Here is a 24811-nt window from a genome sequence, read left to right on the forward strand (position 1 = left end):
ACTCAATGGTAAAACAAAAATAAAAACAACCAAGTAAAAAGTGGGCAGAGGCTCTGAATAGACATTTCTCCAAAGATGTACAAAAGGCCAACCAAGCACACGAAAAGATGCTCAACATTACTAGTCATTAGGAAAATGCAAATTAAAACCATTATGAGATACTACCACTCACCTATTATAACGGACATCATCAGAAAGACAAGCAATAGCAGGTGCTGATGAGAATATGGAGAAAAGGGAACCCTTGTGTGCTGTTGCTTGTAAATTGGTACAGCCATGAGGGGAACACAGTATGAAGGATCCTCACAAAGTTAAAAATGGAACTCAATAAATCAGTGTGTGATTTATAATGTAACAAATAAATGCTAAGAAATGCAGTCTGATAGAATGGCAGCATTCTGAGGAAACAGTCTTTAGGTGACTCCTTTGTAGGTGTCTATAGTAGAGTTCTAGGTAAAGCAGAGATATGGGACCTGGTAAGATGGTTCCTGGATCACACTGGCCTGAGGATACCCCCACCCCACCCGAAATGATGCTTCTCTATACACCAGAAGAATCAAAACAGAGCTCTGTCCTTGTTTGGCTGTCATTGTACAATTTTCACTTCACCTTAGTGAACTCTCTAGACTTCCCAAATTATATCATTTGAAGTGTTTCATGATAAAACATTTTTATCGTTGGGACCATAAAAGAGTATATGGAGGATGGGCTGCCAACCGAATTCCTTCGATTACCATTTGTCTTCCATGCCTTTTTCTCCCAGTTCTAAATCAATATCAGTAGGTGTTTTTCATATAATAGCTCCTCACAAACCAATCATAATTGTAGATAAAGCTATGAGAGCTTTGACAGCTATGAAAGATGTCTGTTTTTAGCATGATTTTTGACAGTTTATTAATCTACCTTTTGTACCTTCAAATTGAAATTTTAAGAACTAGACATCAACCAAGATACTTAACAGGCCAGCTTTATAGAAACAATGTTCTTTAAAGTAAAATAAAGAAGGAAAACACCTTGAGTTTGTCTCATTATGTGAGCCTCTATGACATGGTAATCCCACAGTTAGGTCTTTGTTAATTAAGCTAGTGTATAGTGAATAACATTGTTGTGAAATTTCCAGTTGTGCCTCTTGTGGAACAATGAATGCAAATGGGCTTGCCTTTAATTAAAACATGGTACTTACTGCAAAGGAAACAGTCAACAAAACAAAAAGGCAATCCATAGAATGGGAGAAGATATTTGCAAATGACACTACAGATAAAGGGCTGATATCCAAGTTCTATAAAGAACTTCTCAAACTCAGTATTCAAATAACAAATAAATCATAAAATGGGCAGAAGACATGAATAGACACCAAAGAAGACGTACAGTGAGAAAAGAGAATCAAAGAAGACATACAGAGATGGCTAATAGAGACATGGAAAAATGTTCATCATCATTAACCATCCTGGGAATTAAAATCAAAACCACATTGAGATCCCACCTTATACCAATTAGAATGGCAAAGATTAACAAGACAGGAAAAAACAAATGTTGAAGAGGATGTTGGAGAAAGGGCAACTCTCTTAATACTGTTTGTAGGAATACAAATTGATAATAGCCACTTTGGGAAACAGTGTGGAAGTTCCTCAAACATTTAAAAATAGAGCTACCCTATAACCCAGCAATTGCACTACTGGGTATTTACCCCAAAGATACCGATGTAACAAAAGAAGGGCCATGTGCACCGCAGTGTTCATAGCTGCAGCAGGATCCACAATAGCCAAACTGTGGAAAGAGTTGAGATGCTCAGCAGATGAATGAATAAAGAAGTTGTGGTCTGTATGTACAATGGAATATTACTCAGCCATCAGGAGGCATGAATACCCAACTTTTGCGTCCACATGGATGGAACTGGAGGAAATTACGCTAAGTGAAATAAGTCAGGCAGAGAAAGTCAATTATCATATGGTTTCACGTACTTGTGGAACATAAGGAATAGCATGGAGGACATTAGGTAAGGGAAAGGAAGGGAAAAATGAAGGGGGTGGAAATCAGGAGGGGATAAGCCATAAGAGACTATGGACTCCAGGAACCGAACTGAGGTTTTAGAGTAGAAGGGTGTGGAGGGATGGGTTAGCCTGGTGATGGGTATTAAAGAGGGAATTGTTGCATAGAGCCCTGGGTGTTATATGCAAACAATGAAGCATGGAACACTACATCAATGTAGTACTTACTACATACTAATTACTTACATACTAATGATGTACTGTATGGTGACTAACAATTAAAAAACAAATAACATGGTGCTTAGCTGTTTGATCTAGGGGAGTCCTCCTAGGGCCTTTAGAGGACAGTGTAAGCTTTTCCTCAACATGGAATCTTTTGTTTTTCTAGTAGTCCTTGTCACATGACATTATGCTGATTTGAATAATCCCAAATTAAATGTATGATTTCCAAGAAGAGAAAGTTGTGTAGAATTTAATTTATTACAGGTCTTGGTAAAGAGAAAGCAAAGCATGCTATATGCATATTTTTAATGTTTCTAGGTAACATTGTGTGAGTATGAATTAAATCAAAGGATGATGGTTACTTTTTGGTCTGTGTTTTACTATCTATACAGCAAACTTCTTGCAAAATCACATTGATACATAACAACTAATCACTTTGATAAATGTCATGTAAGCATGTTCCTATTTTACTTTAAAATTTAAACCAACACATTTTTATTTCTATTAGAAACCAACTCTCAGTCTTCCTGATCTCTAGAATGACCGCAGTAAAATTTAGCTACCCATAGAACCAAACTAAAATTTTTACTTCCTACTAAATTCATTTGCCCCTGATTTTAATTTTAAATAGATTTGTGTGTATTTTAAAAAGCACAGTTGTTCTTAAACTTCACATTTAATTAAAGATGGAATTTTTAAAACAATAACAAAGAGGCTTACCTCATTACAACAACCATTCATCACAGCAGAGTTCCTGTGTATTCCATATATAGCATCTTTCTGTGGGGCTACTTTCCAACATGAAGCTGTTTCCTGACCACCTGATCTTTGGGTGATCTGTGTTCTCCTCTAATAACCTCTTCTTTCTCTTTCTTTCTTCCTTCCTTTCCTTTTCTTTCTGTTCTTTCCTTTCCTCTCCTTCTTTCTTAACAACTTCAGATTCTTTTTTCAATTTTTAAAAAAAAATTTTTGACTGTATGTAAGATGTGATCAGAATGGCTTTGTGAGGGGCACCTGGGTGGCTCAGTGGGTTAGGCTGCTGCCATCTGCTCAGGTCATGATCCCAGGTCCTTGGATTGAGTCTCTCTGCTCAGCAGGGAGCCTGCTTCCCTCTCTCTCTCTCTGCCTGCCTCTCTGTCTACTTGTGATTTCTCTGTCAAATAAATAAATAAAAATCTTAAAAAAAAAAAAAAAGAATGGCTTTGTGAGTTAAGACAGATCTTGTCCAAACATATACCTAAGGTCCTATTTTTAAATAAAAAAGAGAAAACCCCTCTGTGTCTTCAGGCAACAGTATTCCTGATTCTCACTTTAATTGAGGGATTCCTAAAAATAAAAATGCATTTATGTATGATCTATATGCGCAAGGACAGTCAGTGAGTTAGGTTAGGCACTGCCATATATGTTATTTCAGTGCAGATCTGAAATTTAATTGGCTTAATACAATCTTAAGGAATATAGGTTTCTTTCTCTAATACTTGTTTAATCATAAACCCTGGGTTGTACATTTACCGCTTTGCTGTTTTTATTTTCTCTCTTTGTTTCTGTTGATTATTGAAGGAATGAAAACAAAGGCCTTCGGTAATATGAAAAGGATTCACTTCAAATGAAAAAGTATTTTGGGGAAGCACCTGACTATACCCCTAAGATTGAAAATATCAAAAATACATCACTCTCTAATTTAAATTTGTTTTTGAAAGTTTTAAAGATTATTTGAACAAAGCCCCCGAGATTTTGGAAGACTCCTTTTATAAATTTTTTTTTTTTTTTAAATAAAGTTTCTCATATAGCCTGGTACTTTTTATCAGCCCTCATTTTACATGGTAGAAATAACAATTTGAGAAAAGCAAACTCAAACTTCTTAGACATCAAGCACAAGTACTCTTTTGTTTAAAAAGAAAAAAATCCATTGAAACCACTCTCCCCCCAATTCAGTAAAGCAAGAAGCATCACATTAGGAGATAATTCATATTATAAATAGCTGTGGTATTGAAGAAAGTGTTATTTGAAATGGTGAGACAATAGGCTCACCAAAGTATGAGTACTTAAGCACATATATGCAAGATTATTGCTATAATGAAGAGTTTTGAAAGTTTTCTATAACAAGTTCTATATGGTTCTATTGTATTTTGAGTCTTTGTTAGCATTCCTTTTTGACTCTGTGTGGATATATGTACTTTATGCTTGTAAATCGATGATTTATTTGTTTTTGACTTTCAGATCCTACTCAAATGGGAGGCCTGAGCATGCTGCTTTTAGCTGGAGAACATGCTCTTGGAACACCAGAGGTAAGCTGGTCCTCATTCCTGCCCACTCTGCTCACACTGAGGCTTGAAAACACAGACATTTGCATTTTCATGCTCTTAGTTCTGTAGTTTTACTGTTTACAGCTCATAAGCAAACTTTATCTTTCTTTTTGTTTGTTTTGGTCAAGATCTGTATGTGCTTTGTAGTGTGCCTTGAGTAGAGCAGAAGTGGTGGAAATAAACCCAAGAGGACGCAAATTAAGAGATCAGGTGCAGATTTTTGTGGTTTTGTGAACCTCAGAGAGAGAAATGGAATGTACTGATAATTAGCATTTGCCACAATTGTGTCATAGGTCTGTAGGGTGGGTCCTCTGATTCATTCCCTCTATTCATAATGTATCCTGCTTTTGTGACGTTCTCTTACAGACTTTTGCTAGTGAAAACATGAGAGTTTAACTGTCAAGTCTTTCTGGTACCTGAATAAATCCAAACTCTTGTTTTTATGAAACATGGCATTCCAAGATTGTTTTATTCTTTAAAATGGAAAATGAAAAGGACCCAGGCCCTTATGACATTGGTTTTATGAGATCTCTTCTGCTTTTACAAAACATTTTTGGCATTTAGGGTACGTTTCATGGGCAGGTCATAGCAGCTAACCATGCATATTTTGCATTTGTGGAATTTCTCTCTTTTCCAGACCTATTTAACAGAGGCCAGACAAATTAACCTGAGATCATGCTATTTTACCATGCGCAGGTACTTGAGAATGAGACTTTTGAGTCCCAACCAGAGCCACTATTTATGGCCAAAGAGCAGTCAGCTCAATTCTACTTTTTTTTGAAGTTATGAATATGCCCTACAGAGTACAGTTGACTCTTAATTTAAATAGGGATTTTCACGATACTGTGTAAGATATTTCTATCACAGAGGCTTTTAATTATCCGCAGTTCACATTTGGGATCCATAGTAGTTGACCATATATTTAACATAATTAATGTGATTCCATTTGATTCGGTGTAGCAAAAGAATGTGTGTAAACTGGTATACTGGGAGTTGTTTACATTGTACTAATCTTTAGCCGAGAAAAATAAACATGTCACTTTGTACCTTTGCATACTTACTATTCAGCATGTTTTTACTTCCTAACACAATAGAATTCTCGGAAACCATTTCTCTTTCTAACACATGGCTGCCTGATAGCAATCATAATGACTCTTACTTAGGTATAGAGTATCACAAGCATGTTGCAAAAGGTGAATGTTGGAATAATAATGCACACTTGACCTTTTCAACACAGCGTGACTCATGATTTCTAAGAATGTACTGTGTTGTGAGAGTCAGCATCATCTTTTCTAACAGATTATACTATAATGTGTTTTCTTCCCAGCTTCTGTTAACCATTCTTTCTAACTTCATGGAACACGTGCAAATTAAATAAATAAATATTTGTAAAACTTAGAAAAAAATGTTAGTCAAAGAAAAAACTGCCCCCCACCCTACAACCCCTGCCTTTGCTTAAAGCCCACTTCCTGGGCTTCCTTCAGGGAGAAGATCTCCCTTTTAAGAACAGCAGGTTTTTTACACAAGTAATTTAAACAGTGGTCAACTTTTTATTTCTGAGGAAGGGGAACTGTTTTGAGAATTCTGGAGCAAAAGTAGTTTATAAAGGTAAGTTACTTAAAGAAGTGCACCATATAGGAAAAGGGAATCTTTGCTAATGAAGAAGTTGCCAGCCATTTGGTCTTGAAGAACCACTTCTAAGAATATAGCTCCTTCTTGCTTCCTACTTCTCATCTCAGAGGTATATTTAGGTCACTGATCTTGAGATACTGAAACAATAAAGCAGTGAGTGTTGTACAAAATTAACCTGTGTCTAAATATGGTTCATTTTGAGAGCTCATATTGTAGATATCATCAGTAGACTTCATTTAGCATCTGTTTTCCCTGCAAAATCTTCTCATTCCAAATATGTAAACATGGTTGTAGAATGGTAGGGGCCCAGATACATAGGCAGATGATGAACAATAAATATGTACTTAGAGTTTCCTAAGAAAATTATCAGGGTAATGAGATAAGGAGAGAATGTTACAGAAGTTTCATACTGCTGACATTTGGAACAATTACTGTGATATGTGTTTATGCTATTAGGTAGGACCAGTCAAATAAAGTGACATTTTACAAAAATTCGGCCACGTAGAAAGTCTAATCATAACGGCTTTTTTAAATGCCATTGCAGAATTCTTATTCTGAAATACTATTCTTAAAGGGAGGAGATTTTCTTTTGTTCATTAACCTCAAACCTAACTACATAGAAAAAATTCCTCAGAAGTCTGTATTTTTAAATGTAGAAATTTTAATATAGGTAATAGTTCTTTAAAAAAATTCTAGAAGGCATGTAGGCTTGCTGTAAATAATAACTTATCAGATTAATATATCTGAATATATTCTAATATCTAAAGTACTAAAATTCCAGATTGAAAGCTTGTTTGGTCTGTAATCGTTCCTGGATCTCCCTAATGTGCTCTTAAGAGTTTTTAGAGAGAAATCGTAGGTTCTTGAGCTATCAATGGGGAAGTAATGACAAAGAAAATGTTTGAGTTGTCTTTTTCCTGAATCTTCTGATCAGTTCTGATTTTGCCATAATAGTTTGTGGCATTATTAGGTGTACATTTGTACATACTGCTATTGTTGAGGCAGGCTTAGTTTTCAGTTGTGCTATCTTTTTCTCTGATTAATAAAAAGGCTGAAATTTGTATTTACAGTTTGGTTCTTTTGTTTTTCACATAAATGATTAGTCGTGTGTTTCCTTTATTTCCAGGGTACGTTGAAATGCATTAAGATTTTTAAAAACTGCTTGTCATTCACTTATGGATGAGGAAGCAAAATAGATGAACTAGCAGGACAGACATAAAGGAGTGACCCTCCTCCCCACCACAGGCTCAACATGCCACACTAAGCTGGCCTCTGTTGAAACTTGGTGAAATGTAAGCATGCAAGTTTCCCTAACAAATACCTCTTAATAGTGAGGGAAACAGAAAGAATGTTACCAATGAACATCAGATTTTTGCAAAGATAGTTAAATCAGAAGCCAAATGGAAGTTGCTTAATCAGTAAAATACAGTATACAGATCAGCTGAGAATAGGCCTGCAGAGGGCTACAGAGGACGTGAGAGGCAATCTGTTCAGCATTCCCGTCAGACTCTGGGAAGAGCAAAAGAGAAGGCCGTTATATAAAGAGAGGTAGGCCCTTACATTTCATATCAGAGAATTATTATCTAAAGATGAAAAGGCAGTGAATGCAGTTTATAATATCCGATCTCGGGTTTGTAGAAGTGCTCTCCAATACTAAAAATAGTCTATACTATTATATGTGTTACTTTAATAAAAGTGCAAAGCTTAATAAAATTTAAGGAATAAAGGCCAGGAGTGCTGCGTTTCAAGGAGTGTGTAGGGACTGAAGTCCACACGTAATACAGAGAACAGCATGGATCCGTATTGGAAAGGACCACACTCCATATCCTGCCTGAGTCAGGGCCAGAAAGTCCTGAGTAGGACAGAAGGAAGGGTGATTTGGGGACTAAAAGAAAATGTAGTAAGTTAAGGAGAGTAATCCTAGCTGCTGAGAAGGTTTGAGGCATCAGTATCTATTTAGTTGTGATGGAAGGCAAACTTTCAAATGTGTGGGAAGTATAAGTATAAGTGGAGGTTAAGTCTGTGATTTTACAATGCCTAGTTCTTTCGTTGGAACCAAAAAATAAGACAGTAGAGTCCTTCATCCTGTAAAATGGAGGTAATAATAATACCCACTTGGGGGGGTGCCTGGGTGGCTCAGTGGGTTAAAGCCTCTGCCTTCTGCTCAAGTCCTGATCCAAGGGTCCTGGGTTCGAGCCCCGCATTGGGCTCTCTGCTCAACAGGAAGTCTGCTTCCCTTCCTCTCTCTCTCTCTTTGCCTGCCTCTCTGCCTACTTGTGATCTCTGTCTGTCAAATAAATAAAATCTTAAAAAAATAATAATACCCACTTGCCTCTAACTCCCAAGACACCTGTGAAGATTCATTAAGTAAAACCTATAAGGCAGTTTCACCTCTCCTGAAGAGCATTCTTGCAGGTACCTGGTGTTATTAACCTATGTTATTCTAGGCATTTCATACATAACTTAAAAGCTTAAATTCTACAAGGCATCAGTCCTACAGGATTTCGTGTGCGTTACTGGCACGGCACCATGTGCACACGCACACATGCGCACACACACATGCAGGGCTCCTTATCCATCGATAACTGGTAGGAAATTGCAGTTACAATTTATTCTCAATCACGAGGTGCTTGAGAAGGAGACAACTTTTTAATACATGGTATAAATTACTGGGTAGGAAGTATGACTTAAGCAGAGTAGCTGAGTTAGCATAAAAAGTTAGTGGAGAAGATGCTAGCAAATGATGGTAACACTTCCATTATCAGTTTGTATGTAAGGAGTGAACAGTGTAGTAACTGTGTGCCATCTTTTCACACATTCAGTCACATGGCAGGTATTTACCTAATGCTTACTATGTGCCAGTCCCATCAGAGAACAAACCCAGACATGATTCTGGACCGTCATGGAGCTCATGGGGTAATGAGGTACAGGGTTTTATATACAGCAAATTCTTCACATACTTCTGACTTCAAAGGAGATTTCACTGATTTTGTTGATCACCATCTGCCTGTTCAAAAGTAAAACAGTTCATATATCCAAATTTCCATATGATTGAAACTTGAAAATTAAATACTAAAAATTAAATATATTTTGTTTCATGTTCATAACATCAATCTCTCACTTCCTCCAGGGAGCCCTTCCTGATTAGTTGAGCCAAATTTGATTCCTCTTGTTCCTGATCGTTGCTTTTACTGTCAGTGTTATGCATTATAGCTCTTGATTATGTTTAGTTTTGTTCTTTATTATAAACTCTGTAATGAAAGTCTTTAATTTTTTTTTCTCATTGTATACAATGTGTAAGTCTTGATTCATCCAGAAGATGTTAAGCAACTTGAGGTCGGAACATTAAATTTAACTGCAGGGCTCCTTACTTGTTTGTGGAGTAGTCACTGAACTATCATTTATTGAGTACTTCCTTCATTCCTGGTATCATTCTGAAATGCATTACCGAAGAGTAACTCGATCTCCACAACAACTCTGTGAGTTAAGTCTTCCTGCTTCACAAGTAAACATTAAGCCATTAAGTGAGGAAGTGGAAGCAGAGAAGGGCTAAATAACTTTCTCAAAGTTATTTTGAAGTGCAGAACTGGGATTTGAACCCTGGAGGACTGGGTTCAGTCCCCATGCGGTATCCGAGGCCTTTATGATTCATCCTCCACCCAGCCGATCCCAAATCTGGTTTCTTCTCTTTTCTTCCGTGGCACACCATGCTGGAACTGTATAGGGTCGTTTCGTGAATGCTTTCTGGATCAGACACTGTGCTAAGCACTTCCATGGATTATTTCATTTCATCCTCCAGCAAGCCCTTTGAGGTTGGTGTATTATTATTTATTATTATCCCCCTTTTATAAAGGGGGATAATCTGTCTAGGCTAAAGAGATTGCATAGCCTCTCCAAGATCATCGTGTGATAAAGTCCTGGTGTCAGGATTTACCTAGTCAGTCAGGTTTCCAGGCAATAGTAGGTTATAAGCAATTAAGGTTTTGTGGAGTCAAAAGTCTCAGATGGATTTTTGACTATCGTTGGCTCTCCCAACCCTCATGTTGTTCAAGGATCCATTGTATTTGTTAAATGAATGAAAGATTATGTCCATGTTTTACACACTGAGTTTTAAGTTTAAAACAAACATTCTGATAAAATTAAAATTCACATGTCTTTATTATAATTTTTGACATAAGTGAACCAGGGGAAATTATTTTTCCATTGGTTGGTACATTTGAGCCTGTTTGATATGTGCCTTCTTAGGCTATTACTAATTTGTCTATTCCACTGTGCTTAAATGCACTGAATTCTCTACCCCTGCCCCCCACCCCCACCCCAAACTCTTACCCTGTCCCATCAAAGCTTTCATTTCACGGTTTTTTAACTTCTAAACCTATCTCATGAGGAAATACCCTAGATTTACATTTTCTGTTACCTGCTTTCTGGGTGAAATCACTGCCCACTTTGACAACTGCTGGCTAGCCCCGCCTCGTTCACATATCAGCAGCCTGGGGATCCGGGCTCATGGAATCCAGTCCTTTTGCCCAGCTTGACTGACAGGCATCTGTCCTTGCCGAGTGTCCAGGCCATGGTGCTCCAGACAGTGCTGAACTTGCATGGGCTCTTCAGTCTCTCCGAGATGGTTGGAGGGGGTGGCAGGGAAGATGGGCCGCACAAGAGCTGGGACTCAGAAAGAGGAGGGTGGAGAACTAGGGGACAGACGAGAAGGGGGTGGTTGCTGCTGTGCTGTGTGGCTAAGAGCTTGTTCTGTACGCCGTTGCGTTCTGTCTCCGCATTGCCTCCTGAAGAAGGCGGAGTGCCGGTGCTAGCTACTTCGTCACATGAGGAACTGGAAGCAGGAGCGTGCTGTGATTTGTCTCAGCTACCGTGGCAGGTACTTGCAGACACGGCCAGGAGCCCCTTCTGGACTCCTACTAGTGCTCTACTGCGTGGCTTAGAATGATGGGAGAACTTCACTCAGGCGCAGCAGGTGTCACCCCGGTAGCCCTGGGGTCCTGAGTCAAACCCCGGACTTCTGTTCCTTTCAGCCGGAGGCCGTGTACTCCTGGTTTGGGAGCATGCCATTCTGTGCGGGGTTATTTGGTGATGCTCCCCAGGGTAGCTCAGTACTCTGCCTAGTGGTGGCTGGGTCCTGGTGTCAGCTAGCCAAGTGCTGTGCTTCCGCACTCGGATTCTCTCTGACCTAATTTAAGTTTAATTAAGGGTGGCTTTATTTTAATCCTTAAAAACATTTTGAAGGACTAACTTGGATGTAATATGCTTACATTTAATTCACCTGTGTTTAAGCACAAGTCCATTTCAGAGCTTCATTTAACATCTCCTATTAAATGCAAATTAAATGATCACTCAGGTACTCTGTTAGAGAAGAATACTTGGCAAAAGCTGCCAATTGTAGGAAAGGCTGGGGGAGGCTGAACGAGAGTGAGAATCAGTTCACTGGCCCTGGGCATCATGAGGGATCTTTACCCTTGAACTCTGAAACAGAATCCTCTTCTCCCTAACTCTCTCCTCCCACCGAAGACAACTGCCCTGTGCATGCGTACCTTCCCTTCCCCCATCCTGAAACCCTTTCAGTGAAAGGCTTTCACTGACCTTAGAAATCCTGGCCCTGTCCAGACCCTTTCCCTCAGCCCTGACGTCCTTCCAGGCAATTACTGGGGCCTGGCAAATACCATCTCTGATTGAATTGGGGCTCCACATCTCAGTTGGTTTATTTTTTTAACCTTCTAATTGGTCTCCTGCCTCCAGTCACTTCTCAGCCAAGGTCATCCTGCACTCCACTGACAGAATTATCTAACTACCTATCTCTCATCATGCTGCTCCACTGAGTGAAAACCTTGGCTGGCTCCCCATTGCCTTCAGCCTAATTTTCAAACTTTGTAACAGAGAATTCAGATTTCTCTGTTTGATTCATCTCCCACTACACTCCAGGCTTCTACTCTTCGTCCGCACTGAGAAAGTCATTGTTTCTCAGCACACAGGGCACCTGCTTCCATACATTTCCTCCTGCTGCTACCACATCATTTGCACAATTCTGGTGTCTTCTCCTAGGCATATCTTAGATGTTACTGTCTTAATAACTTCTGCTTATTCCAGAAGGAGTGAAGGCTACCGTACTCTGTCCTCAGAGGCCTTACCCTGCTACTGTGTTCTGCCACCGTGCACTTACATCTTAACTGTGTAGCTGTCCCCCACACTTGGATTATAAGCCACTTAAGGGCCAGACACTTTGCCTTAGTTATCATTTCATTCCCTAGCACATAATGCATACAGGTGGAATGTAAGCTTCTTAAAAGCAGTATGCAGTTTTGTGACTGGCACATAGTGGGTTTTTATTGAGTATTTGTTGAAGGAGTTGAGTATCAACAAATGTTTGAAATAGCAAGGGCAGAACTGTATGGTTCAAATGAAACCAATGCACTTAACCCTTTTTGTTGACTGTGTTTATCCAAATCCAACTGTGTGGGGCTGCAGTCTTCCACCTTGTGAGGGAGGAATAGGCTGGTGCTAATACCTAGCTTTCCAAAGCACTTCTCCTGCATCTCACTAGTGTGATCTTGTTTTATATCAGGAGGCGGGATCACATTTCTGTATCTTCTGTTTGCATGATGTCAAGTGTACTTGTGGGAAAAGATACTACTTTGTTGTAATCTTAATTAGGCTAATAATAACTCTTTCCTGGTTATTGAGAATTATGGCTAAATCAAAGGGAAGTTTGGATTTAAGGGACATTAACAAAACTTTGCTTTTAAGAATCCCCTTAGCTGTTTCTTACTTGGGCAGATAGCTACACCTAGTGGCTTTATGGATTATTTCAGAGACTCTAGGAAAAGCTTTTGGGGTTTTTTTCCTCCCTTTATTTAACCTCTGCTTATTTGGTGTCTTTTCTTTCCTCTTAATTAATGAAGCGGTATCTTTGACTCATATTTTCTCTTATATTTAGAAAGTACGCTGGCCCCAGTATAGGAATGGAGATTGAGGAATTGATATTTATCCATAAAATGCAAATCCCCATATAATAAGTAATTTGGAGTACCATTAGTACAAATAGCAAGGTGATAAGGTCTGGGACCCTCTGACTAGTACTTAAATAGGAGCCTTGTGTGCAAAATACTCTCTTACTTTTATGTGGATATAATCCCAGATTTCTTTAACAAATGTGTATATTTATCAGTATATGCACAAATGTACACCTCTGCCTTGGATGCCTTATTTGTCAAGCACACAAGAATGAATTTCTACATACATACATTTTCCGTGTCATTGAGCCATATTTACATTTTGAGATTTCTGATGGAAATATGCCTAGCATGTATCACACGCATTTCTGCCTTTTAATAAAGCCTATATTTTATAATTATCCTTATCTTGACAACTTAGAACCATAGTTATAAATATTAATTACTTGAGTCAACTGAAGCCTTCAGGAGAAACTTTGAGACTCTTTGCTCTACTTTAATTTCTTTTAGATAGACCACAGTGCTTTACAAAACATTTGTGTCTGTTCACAGTTTTTTCTGTCCTCTCCCTGCCTTTGCTGCTGGCATTGGGTTTTTTGTTGTTGTTTGTTTCTTGTTTTTGTTTTTGCCACCCTCTTCCTATTATCCCCACTCAAGGCCCCTTATCATTTTGGCTTCAATTTCTGCTATGGACTAGAGGTAACCACACATCTAGTAGGATCCCAGTTCTCTTGGCTCCTGAATTTGTTCTGTTTACACCAAAAATATATGCTAAATTCACAGTGCCTTAAACTTATGGGTAAAGTTAAAGGTTACTGGATTTTGAGAGACATCTTTGAGGTGCATAGCTTAGTGATTCTGTTCTGCTATTTTAACCATTGGTCAGTCTTTGTTGTGTGATTCCTGGCCAGGTCATTGAGATTTCTTTGTTTCCACACACAAACAGAACCAAGGCAGTTAACAGATACTCACTGTTCATCTGCTGTGTATCTGGTATGTGGTGAGCACAAACATGCATATGTAGACTTCCTTGATTTCATAGCCCAATTAATATAATGTGTGGAGGATTACAGTTGCCTTGATAATTACTTACATTTGAATTCTCTATTCAGATAGAAAGTTGTATTGATGACCATCCATTTTAATGATTTGCAGAGGGTCTCATTTAACTTTAAAATTTTGTGACTTGTATCGTTATGGCCAAATAATCTATAAACAGCACTTGAAGAGAGAGTTGACTTTTCTTCTTATAGTTCATATGAACTCTAAGCCATAGGGTAACTAATCTTCTCATAACTGGTAACTGGTAACTTTATCGTGTGTGGTGAAATAGCTATCTGAAGTAAGAATTTATATAATATAGACTTTATGCAGTTTAGCTACCCTAAATATATTTGATTCCAACTATCTTTTGTAGATTGTCACATGTGCAATCTATATTACTAAGTTTTAAGACCCTTCATAATTTTAATTTAATCCTAGGCTTGATTTTTTAAAAATTATTGATTATTTACCAAGATATCTGGAGCTACACATAAATGATTTCTTTATAAACCAAGGTAGTGTTGATTTTTCTTCATCATTTCTTCATCATTCCTAGATAAAGCTATATTTTATTCAAGTATTCCTTTCAGTGAAGGAATCCTTTGTGGCTAGTAATTTCAGAGTTCTTTGGCCTTCTTTTTAGTGCATTTTGTGTCTCCTTGGCTTCAAATTCTTGGGAAGTAAATAATACCATTGATTGGGCCATTTGGTATACAATTTGTCAATTAGTCAAGTGATAGGGAGCAGGTCTTTGGCAGCCAGACCACAGGTGGCAAATGAAAGAAAGCTTCTGCACCTTCTCTGGAGTTCATCACTGGAAGAAGATGGCCATTACTCTTTCAAATACAGAGATGGCAATTGAAATTTCAGATGCTGGTTCCTGCCCAGTGACCTATGATAATGTTAGAGGAACATATCTTAAGTGTCTAATAAAGAGGTTTAGTGAGAAACTCCATTTTTAGGAACATAACCTGGGTGATTGTCATCTGTTTCCATAAGATTCAACCACATAATATCATCATTTGCAGCTCTTAAAATTACATTGGAAAAGCTTTAACAACACAGGAAAAATCATATAAAAAGCGTTCTTTAACTGTAGTACAGCGTCTCAATTTTGATGAAGTTATCTATCTTGGGAGAATATATATAAGTATTAACAGTGCTTATCTTCTGGAGATAGTACTGTCGATTTTTCTTCTGTACTTCAGTTTTTGGGTTTTTCTCAGATTTGCAGCAGTGAACATAGATTATTTTATTGTCAGAAATATGTTTATTTAAAACTATTTTTAACTTGTTTTTCTCTGTAATAAAACATAACTTTTTCCCTAAGACTTCCTAACCTTGTCACATAGGAAGGGAACTAAGAGGACACACTGATTTAGGATTTAGAAGACACGTCAAACTTTTTTTAGTTTATTTAAAATACTTGTTGACCTTGTGAGCAGGCAAAGTTGAACATTCTTAATTAAACAAAGCCCTAGGAAGAAGATGAACAATAAACAAATATTTATGCCTTGTGGTGATAGAATAAGGGGATTATTGAATGTTGGAGGAGAGGAGATATTGTTTACTTCTCTGGTCCTTAGTTCCTTCACTTGTAAAAAGAGTCAGATGAGAGGAATAATCATACTGTTCTCTCAACATTCCTTGACTCTCAAGACATTTGAATTACAGTTGGCTGTCTATGTGATTATGTCACCCAAATGGCAGAGATAGGTCAGTTTTAGTAGTGAGAATAAAAGAAGGAAGTGTGTGTCCTGACAAGAATACTTGATTAATAACAAGAATTTTTTTTAAAATCCAGTGGTATTTCTATAAATGTTGTTAGTAATAAAGATCGCAAATAAATATTATAGAGCCCTAAATGTTTACCCAATGCAGTGACTAGTGCAAGGAAAATATGTATAATAAAAGAAAATATTCTTAGGTAAATACTATTCTATGATTAGGGTTTGTGTATAAACACATGAACACCAAGAAAACCAGAATTTGATTTTAGTTTTGTTTTTGCAAATGTTTTATATTATCAAATCCCATTTGTGTTTTCATGCAGTTCAATGATACAAAATATTGAGGAAACGTAGAACACAAAAGAAGTAGGTATTTTTTGGAATTGGTGACAGAAAGCCACAATGGATATTAACTTTTCTAAAATGCATTGTCTTGTCCATCTTCTGCTTTTCATTGCATTATTGAACTGTTGGATGGCGCTTTGTATGAAACTTGGTGGACTGTAACTGCTGTTTTGTCATAGTTTGCCTCAGTTGGGTGAATGAAAACTATTCTCTTCTCCAACAGGAATGTTTGAAGTGGCATTTGTTCATCTGTTGTCTTCCAGAAACTATCTCTATGATGTCTCATACCATCTTTCTTCGTTTCAGATATCCTCTGGCACTTGTAGACAGGATGTTTCAGAATCCCCTGAATTACGTCAGAAGTCCCCCTTATTTCAGTTTGCTGAGGTAATGTATTACAGTTCATACTTAATGAGATTATAATGTGAGCTTAAATTTAGACTGATGACAGTAACTGAAAGTACTGAAGAATTCTCCTTAGCTTACTTAACGTAGATGGGAAAAGAGAGTCAAATTTTGGAAAAGGTATTTTGGAACTCCAGAGTCTCCTAATTAAGGAATAACTTTATGTACTTTATGTCTATAGGAGCTTGTTATTAAGTCACAGTAAATATATTTAAACTGTACCATTAATTTTTGTTTATGAATATAGTAAAATTCAGGATACAATTGAATTATTGTTAGAACTCTGTCATTTATTAGCTGTTAATTTATCAGGTGCTAAATCAGAAGATGTAATCCACTCATGGTTATTGGCTATGCATTCCTTTCTTTTTTTTAAGTACCCTTGGCTCTTAATTGAGACATTAGCATGCATTTGGCAATTTTCAAAGTCCTGTGTCTTTTATCAAACCTGTTTGACTCAATATGTTTCTAACATTGCTTCAGAGATGTGCAGGAAAGCATATTATCCTTAATAGGAAGTCTGTAAGGTTAAGACTGCTTCCCAAAATATCTTCGTTTATCATAGAACTTAATATGGAGCCATCATTATTAATTTTCTTAAACCTTAACCCAACTGATCTTCCCATGATCATTTGAATTGTCTTTTATACTAGACCTTCTCTCACACTGTCTTGATATAACCCTTCCTAACATTTGCCATTGTGTTAGGTTTTGGACAAAGCGAACATATTTTTAGTTTCATATTTTTTTTTCCCTCTCCAGTGCCCTTTTCTGGTGGTTCTCAACATTTTATTGGCAAAACTACTGTTCACAAAGGCAGAGGCCATTCCTTTTCAGACATTGTTTGTAATATGTGTAAATGCCTTGCTGGTATCACCAGAATGTTAGAATACGTATTTGCTCACATATTCCTTATCTATCACTTTTCTTTCTGACCGTGTGAGATATGCTGTGAATTACAAATGTTTTGTATATTGTTTCCTTAAGAATTTAATGTCAGAGAGGATTCGCTGTGCACTCAGTTTTTAAACAGTAGTTGTAGAGATGTTAAATAATCTTGGTCCCAACTTTGAAAGCAGAGATGCTTGACCAGGGGCCCCTAAACCTCAAAAGATCTAATGAACCCTAAAATTTCCTGTGAACATTTAGGTGTGTTGGCATACGTGCATTTTTGTGGATTCTATAGCACACTTAGGAGTCCAAAGAGATCCCTAACTCTTTTGCTTTTATATAAAGAGTCCCTATCTCAAATCTGATACTTCTTCAGGAGCTCTCTATTCATGTGATTAACTGAGTATCTCTTTAACCCAATATTAATTTACAAGTAAATCCTTTTGTTTAGAAACTTGTGAAATGCTTTTCAAAAATCTAGATGGTTGATGATGGTGTTTCTCTTCATTTCATTCATTGTCTTAACCCTCAAAGAACTGTAGGTTAGGCAATTAACCTAGGCATAAACTAATTATTTTCCTAACTTTTATTGAGGGTGCATGGGAATGAAAAATGCTCTCTGAAGTAAGACCTACCCAGGACTTCAGGAAAATCCTTGTGGATTCATATTTGCAGTCTGTCACACTTGCACATGGAGCTCATTTGAAATGATAGGTTTCATGGTCTAACCAAGAAGAGTGTAATTTTACCTTAACATGTCTTTAAAATACTTGGCTAAATTTTATTTATCCACAATGGTCTGTTTATATGTAGTTTGTTCAATAGATCTGGATTTATTTTTTTTTTATTGATACTTATTCTAAAGATGCTTATATGTCTCATTATAGTGGCATTAAAATTTTCTTAATGGCTTCAGCAGTGAATAAAGTCAGTAGTTCCATCAGTCTCTTTTCTTATTCTTTCTCATCCCTAAACATTACTTTGATACTATTTCACTGACAGCCTCCATGGTTTTTCCAACCAGCTTAACTTAATTAAGAGGGAAAAAAACTACTTCTCTGATCGAAGAATTCTGATTAATTAAGGTGCATTTGTTGCTTAGTAAGTACCCTTTGATGCAGTTGGTGAGCACAGTAAATTAAAGGAAAATACTTTTATGGGACCGGGAATGGACTGAATTCGTAACGCCCAGGCCTTTTGCTCTTGTAACTCAATTTCTCCCCATTTTGTAGCTGGATAGAAGTCTTTTTCACTTTGGAAGCAAAATTAATAACTGACCTTGTTCTCAAAAGTTCTTTGAAAAGTATTTCCATGGGGCCATCAGAGCAAACTTTTAAAGAGGCTACCATAATTACCAAGTGGAAACGAAAGGCCTCCTAGTAGAACCAGCTGTGGTATGGCAGAATCCTCTATCCACTGTCAGATGCCTGAAGAGTGGATGAGAGAGAGTGTGTGTATGTAGGCATGCATGGTGTTGCAAAAGAAATGCTATTCCTCTTCAGTGAATAATTTCTTGAATGCTGGTGCAATGCCAGTGTCTTCTGTAGCTTTTCTTTTCCCCGTAATCCTGTAAAATGGGGATTATTCTCTTCATCATTATCATCAATTTATAGTTGGGAAAAAATAAGTTTTAGAAAGATAAGCTGAGCTGCCCAAGGTCATGTAGCTGGTGAGGAGTCAGCTAAGATTCAATCCCAGATACCCAGAGCCACATCCATATGCTTCTCCAACACTGTTTCCCAGCTGCCTCTAAATAGAGAACAGCTTGGGGGGAGTGGTGTAGGGAAGAGAGAGCAACTGGCTTTTCCTGCAGCTTCCAGCTTTTAATAATATTTTAAAAAATATATTGAAATAAAGCAGTTCATCTCACGTCTCCTCCACGGCTGGCTGCAGCATACCTGATACCCTACAAGAGACATGGCAAATGAGCCAAACTTGGTCTTTTGTTCTTCCAGTCATCTGTTTTTAGAAACATGGCCTTTGTCTTCCTTTATCATTTATAAATACTGTTCTTCTAAAAGGCATTAAGGGTGATGATTCATGTCTTAATCTTTATCAGTGTCTACAGTGGAAATATATGGCAGAATCTATTAGTCTGATATGAGAAAATGTCCTTGTGCATTAAAAATTACTTGTTTCCTTTCAGATATCTTCAAGTTCATCCCACCCTGATACTCCTTCAAAACAGTGTCAAGCATCAGCCTTGTTTCAGTTTGCAGAGGTATTGCCTCTTTTTTTTAAATGATTATTGGGCTGAGAAACTTACTGAGCTCAGGAAATACTAGAATGGAGTTTTAATAACATACAATGAACTTTAGGCATGCCTCTTGCCATTACGAATATAATGCACATAAGGGAATACTTAATGCTTTTTGCTGCCTTTGCTGTAATCATAGAACAGCTCCATATTTTGCATTCATTTTATAAGCATTCATTACGGAGTTCATTTAGAATAGACACTTTCCAGTAATTCATTTGTTTCATTTTACCTTGTTCTTAATTTATTTTAAAAGCTTTGGAAAAAACTGCTGTCCACATCCATAGGATTCCAATTTATTAAATGTTTCCAGTAGTGAAATTAGATGCTGTGATTTATGAAAGACTCACAGTGGATGCAGTGGTGCATCTTTAGTAGCATTTAATCCCAGGTTTAGAGCAGGTCAGCTCTCGCAGGATCTCAGATTATCAGCCAGAGAAAGAGCATACACCAGAGAGTGCTCGCTTACTTAGTTGGTGTGGAGAAGCACATCTGACATGCTTGCCACAAAATCCCTGGCCTCAGCCATAGGCTGCTCATTTCTGATGAGCACTCTATGACAAGTAATAAAGTGTATACAGGTCATGAAAATAAGATGGTGTCTGCCCTAGGTCTTTCCCCTTCTTTAGTAATTCCAACCAAAAATATATATCATAAACTAAGCAGTTTTTTGAAGGGTTGAGCGAAAATGACAAGCAGTACCATTCTGTTTAATATTGATGTATTGAATCATTTTGATTCATTTGAATGAAGAATGCTGCATAAATGAAATGTAAAATGATATCCTTTTGGCAGGAGAAAACCCAGCATGCTACTTTGAAAATGAGGAAAAATTACTTTCAGCTTTTATATTAAAAAAAAGAAATACTGCTGCTTCTTGGGACATTAGGGTCAGCCACTGTGACTTTATGCCACCAGTTGGCTTGGATATCAGTTGGGATTCTCTGCCACAATATTTGCTTTAGTTGTTGAGGGCTATTCTATAAAACTGGTAACAAAAATGTCATATAATACTACCACTTAGGAAAAACAATTTGCTTGATGAATCTGAATAAATTAAGATTTTATTATAATCTGTCATTATGATAAGCAGACTGTTATTTCCAGTCTGAGGAAATTGTTTTAATATTTCTTGCAGTTGGTAACATCCATTTATTTGATACTAGTAATTTTTTTTAAGAGTTAAAAAGGAATTTTGGTTTGGTGACTAAATTTGGTTTTAATCTTAATACTTAAGCCAGCCCCATGCAACTTTTTAGAAATATTTTCCTCAAAACAGAAGGTATTTGCCATACTGTTTGATTAAATTCTACATTCTGTAGCTGGATTAGAAAGGTAATGGCTCATCTTTGACACACCTGATATACATTAACTACCAAGAGTATTCAGCTTCATTTAAAATGTCAATATGGGATATCACAGCTGGTGTTTCCAACAGTTATCTCCACTCAGAGCGTGATTGTTATTTAAGTGATACTATTACCATATTTATGAGGAGTTCCTGAAGCCCTGGGCAGCTCTGAGGGACTAGTTTGATGATGTAATAGCGACTACCACTTGATTCTGGAGAATGAGATCTGAGCCTCTCCTAAACTGATTAATGCTTCCTTGCTGCTAAGTATGCTCACTCCTTAAAGCATGAGAACAGTTTTTTCTTCCCTAGGAAAGAAAAGAACCTTTTCTCACTTGAGACCTATGCAGGGAGATGTGTACAGATTTCACTCCTCTACTCAGTAGCACTGGTCTTCTGAGGGTTTTGGGTTTTGATCATGAGAGAGGATTAAAAAATTGTTAACCTGAAAATTATTAGTGCTGTTTCAAGACCTCATAACAGAGGGGAAGGCATGTGCAGTCGGAAAACCAAAATGAAATGTTTTGCCCGAGAATCAAATGTAATTCCCCCTGTCAACTCAGTATATTGTTTTTCCTGGTTATATTTTGCATAGATTGATAATATGAGCCGTTTTCATTCCTAAGGCAATTAAATTATTATATACTCGGTTATTGTTGTGATAGGGGCCCCCAATGTGAAACAACAATCTGGTGAAAGCCGGTGACACAGGTGGTGACAAGAATCCACAGATTGTTTGGCAGAACAAAGGAGATAGAAGTTTATGGAACATACTGGAAGGGAACAGTAGGCAGATTCGGGGAGGAGAGGCTGTCTGCAGAGGCAGGGGGTGGGGGCTGTTTGGAGGAAAGGTGAGGATAAATAGCCCATGGGCCAGTGAGGGCCTCTGGATATTGTGAGGTGGGTCCAGTGGGCCCGTCTGTATCCATCCATGGGGTTGTGATAGGCCTTTTCTACAGTCCATTGCTCAAGCCTTTTTGCCTAAAAGTGGCCTCTACAGTTACTACTTGTAACTGTTACATATGATTATATAAATTGAGTACACGGTTCTCTGAGGATATATAACTTCTCTAGTCACTTGTCTCAACTGGCCCAAGAGAACCCTAAGTTTCAGTCTCTGTCATCGTAAGATCTGACTACATCGTTAGCCTCATTTGGGGTTTGGTTAATTCAAGGCCAAACAAGAGCTAACAAGATGAACTAATAAAATTATCTACTAAAATCTGCTATAAGCACATATATTTCAGTAGAAATAGAACAGGCTGTAATTACTAACTATAATCATATCCCTAAAGCCTTTATAATTATTTCATGTAACACCCATCACCTTTGAGAAAACAGAAAGATTCTTGAAATTCTTGTTTTAATTAGTTTATAGTAGAGGTTCTCAAACTTTAAAAATGCATTGGAGTCCCCTCAAAGGCTTCTTCAAACAGATTGTGGGGCCTCACTTCCAGGGTTTCTCACTTATTGAGTCTGGTGTGGGGCCTCAGAATTTGCATTTCTGGGTGCCTGGGTGGCTCAGTGGGTTAAGCCGCTGCCTTCGGCTCAGGTCATGATCTCAGGGTCCTGGGATCGAGTCCCACATCAGGCTCTCTGCTCAGCAGGGAGCCTGCTTCCTCCTCTCTCTCTCTGCCTACTTGTGATCTCTCTCTGTCAAATAAATAAATAAAATCTTTAAAAAAAAAAAAAAGAATTTGCATTTCTAACAAGTTTTCCTGTTGGAAACCACAATTTGAGACCACTGCTCTATAGTATAATTTTTACTCTGAGTTATTAGCTCGTCCTTGTTAAGGTACTTCCTAGTATCTCTGGACCTTATAGGGAAGGGATGAAGAGAAAAAAGGACGGGCACATAATAGAACTCTACTCAGGAGCCCACTTGGACTCCCTCTCTTTTCAGAGGGATTTCAGTACACTTAGAGAAAAGTGAGTGTTTCTATGATTAGGAAACGATTTAGTCTTTAAAAATGTTTAGCTTTGTAATATTAAGGTTAGGCATGCAAAATTCCTAGAGTCCATTCCTGTTTATTTGATTTACAAACATATATAACTCTAGGAAGAGGTTAGCTAGATCTTCTCTTGGCACAGGGCCATTTATTGTGGAAAATAGTTATCCTAGAGACACCCTTTTTTAGAAACAGTCAGCCCTGGGCATTTCTTTAAGTTGAAGTGGTTTTTTTCTTTATTAACCAAATTTGATAGTTTCAAAACTCATTGAAGTTAACAAACTTGGAATCATGAACCTGAATAAAGAACATTTTGTTTATATATTCCTCATGAAAGGTTTATGTTTAAAGGGAGGAAAATACATCTACTTGACAAGATCTAGAAAGAAATACAGAGTGCAGAGCCTGTCCCCCATTTCAGCCTGTCTCCAATCCTTGCTGATACTCATACCTCACCTACATTCAGCTGGGCCCACTTTGAAGAGCTGTCGTGTTCCCAGGCTCTAATCCATTACATTGGTCAAAATGAGTTTCCTATCTGCATCTTTTGTTGTTTACAGGTAGAGTGACACATCCATCGCATTTTAGATCTTATTTACTGTAGACTAATAACCACATGTAATGCCAGAAGGGAGCTATTGTCTTCTATTATCTAAAGAGTCTGAAAGCCATGACCAGTTCACATGTTCTTTCTGTTGTGTGGCTGACTCTTACACCTAAAATAGATCTTTGCATTGAAATATTACATATTTTCTTTGAAGACAGAAAACTAATCTGGATGATTTATACCAATAAGTTTGGACATTAAAACTTCCCTTAGAAAGTATTTACTTTGCCAATATAAATACAACCATCATCTCACCAAATTTAAGACATTGCCACAGTTGGATATAAACAATAGGTGCAAATTTAATGCATTCATTTTGATGATGGACTGTTCAATATGTTACAGAATATTACACTCGACAAAAACCATATACTCACACTGCAGCTAATCAGTATGAAAGTATTATGTGTTTTATTAGAAGCATTAATATTTCTTTTAAGGTAAGAAAGACCAGTCATCCCATACTGTTCATTTGGGGTTTTTTAAAAATATTTTTTTATTCATTAAGTAATTATCAGTCATTCCTTACCAGGCTGCAGTGTTTTATGATACCCCTCATAATTGCAAAAAACATCCACTATTACCTAATTTGCTTTTGATCTTTACTACCTGTTTCCTTGGTGTGGTTCCCCTACCTCAGGCAGCTATAAAACGAGCAGTTTAACATCCAGGATGATCATTTTTCTTAGCACTTTCGCTGTACTTCACGTACTATTACACCCTTGTTTATCCAAACAGTATATACTAGCCAGAAGAGAAACTGTGGTGGAGTTAACCGATTGGCAAGTGCCATCCAGTTTGAGGACAATAAAAAAGCCAAGAATGTACTATTCAATATGGTCCACTAGTGTCCCCTACCCAGAAGTAAAACATAGCATATACTTCCCTCTACCAGGTGACCAGACATTGGAAAAAAAAAAATATTAATGGTATTGTTCTTACTTGAAAGGATGTGTAAGTCTCTTAAATAGGAAAAAAAAATGGTGGGCATCTGCAGTAGTATCGCAACTCAGCATTGTACAAATTCTAATGAAGCCGATCAGATTAGTAAGAGAAAATGTGTAAATAAAAAGACAAAATCTTGAGGAAAAGCATTTATGGGATCACCAGAGAAAGGAGAAC

General features: G+C 37.4%; 1 protein-coding gene across 12 annotated transcripts in view; it reads left to right on the forward strand.

Moving 5' to 3' along the window:
• BBX (BBX high mobility group box domain containing) overlaps nucleotides 1-24811 on the forward strand; it is a 278064-nt gene that overhangs the window by 196769 nt on the left and 56484 nt on the right. For 10 of the 12 annotated variants that reach the window (XM_082696957.1, XM_082696949.1, XM_082696954.1 and 7 more), the window contains 3 exons: nucleotides 4431-4498; nucleotides 16536-16616; nucleotides 19672-19746. In XM_082696957.1, coding sequence (XP_082553083.1) covers nucleotides 4431-4498; nucleotides 16536-16616; nucleotides 19672-19746 — 224 coding nt within the window. The remainder of the gene's footprint in view (nucleotides 1-4430; nucleotides 4499-16535; nucleotides 16617-19671; nucleotides 19747-24811) is intronic. The other 2 variants (XM_082696959.1, XM_082696960.1) reach the window with 1 other exon arrangement.

Source organism: Mustela nivalis (assembly GCF_964662115.1).
Source record: "Mustela nivalis genome assembly, chromosome: 1".
NCBI lineage: Eukaryota > Metazoa > Chordata > Mammalia > Carnivora > Mustelidae > Mustela > Mustela nivalis.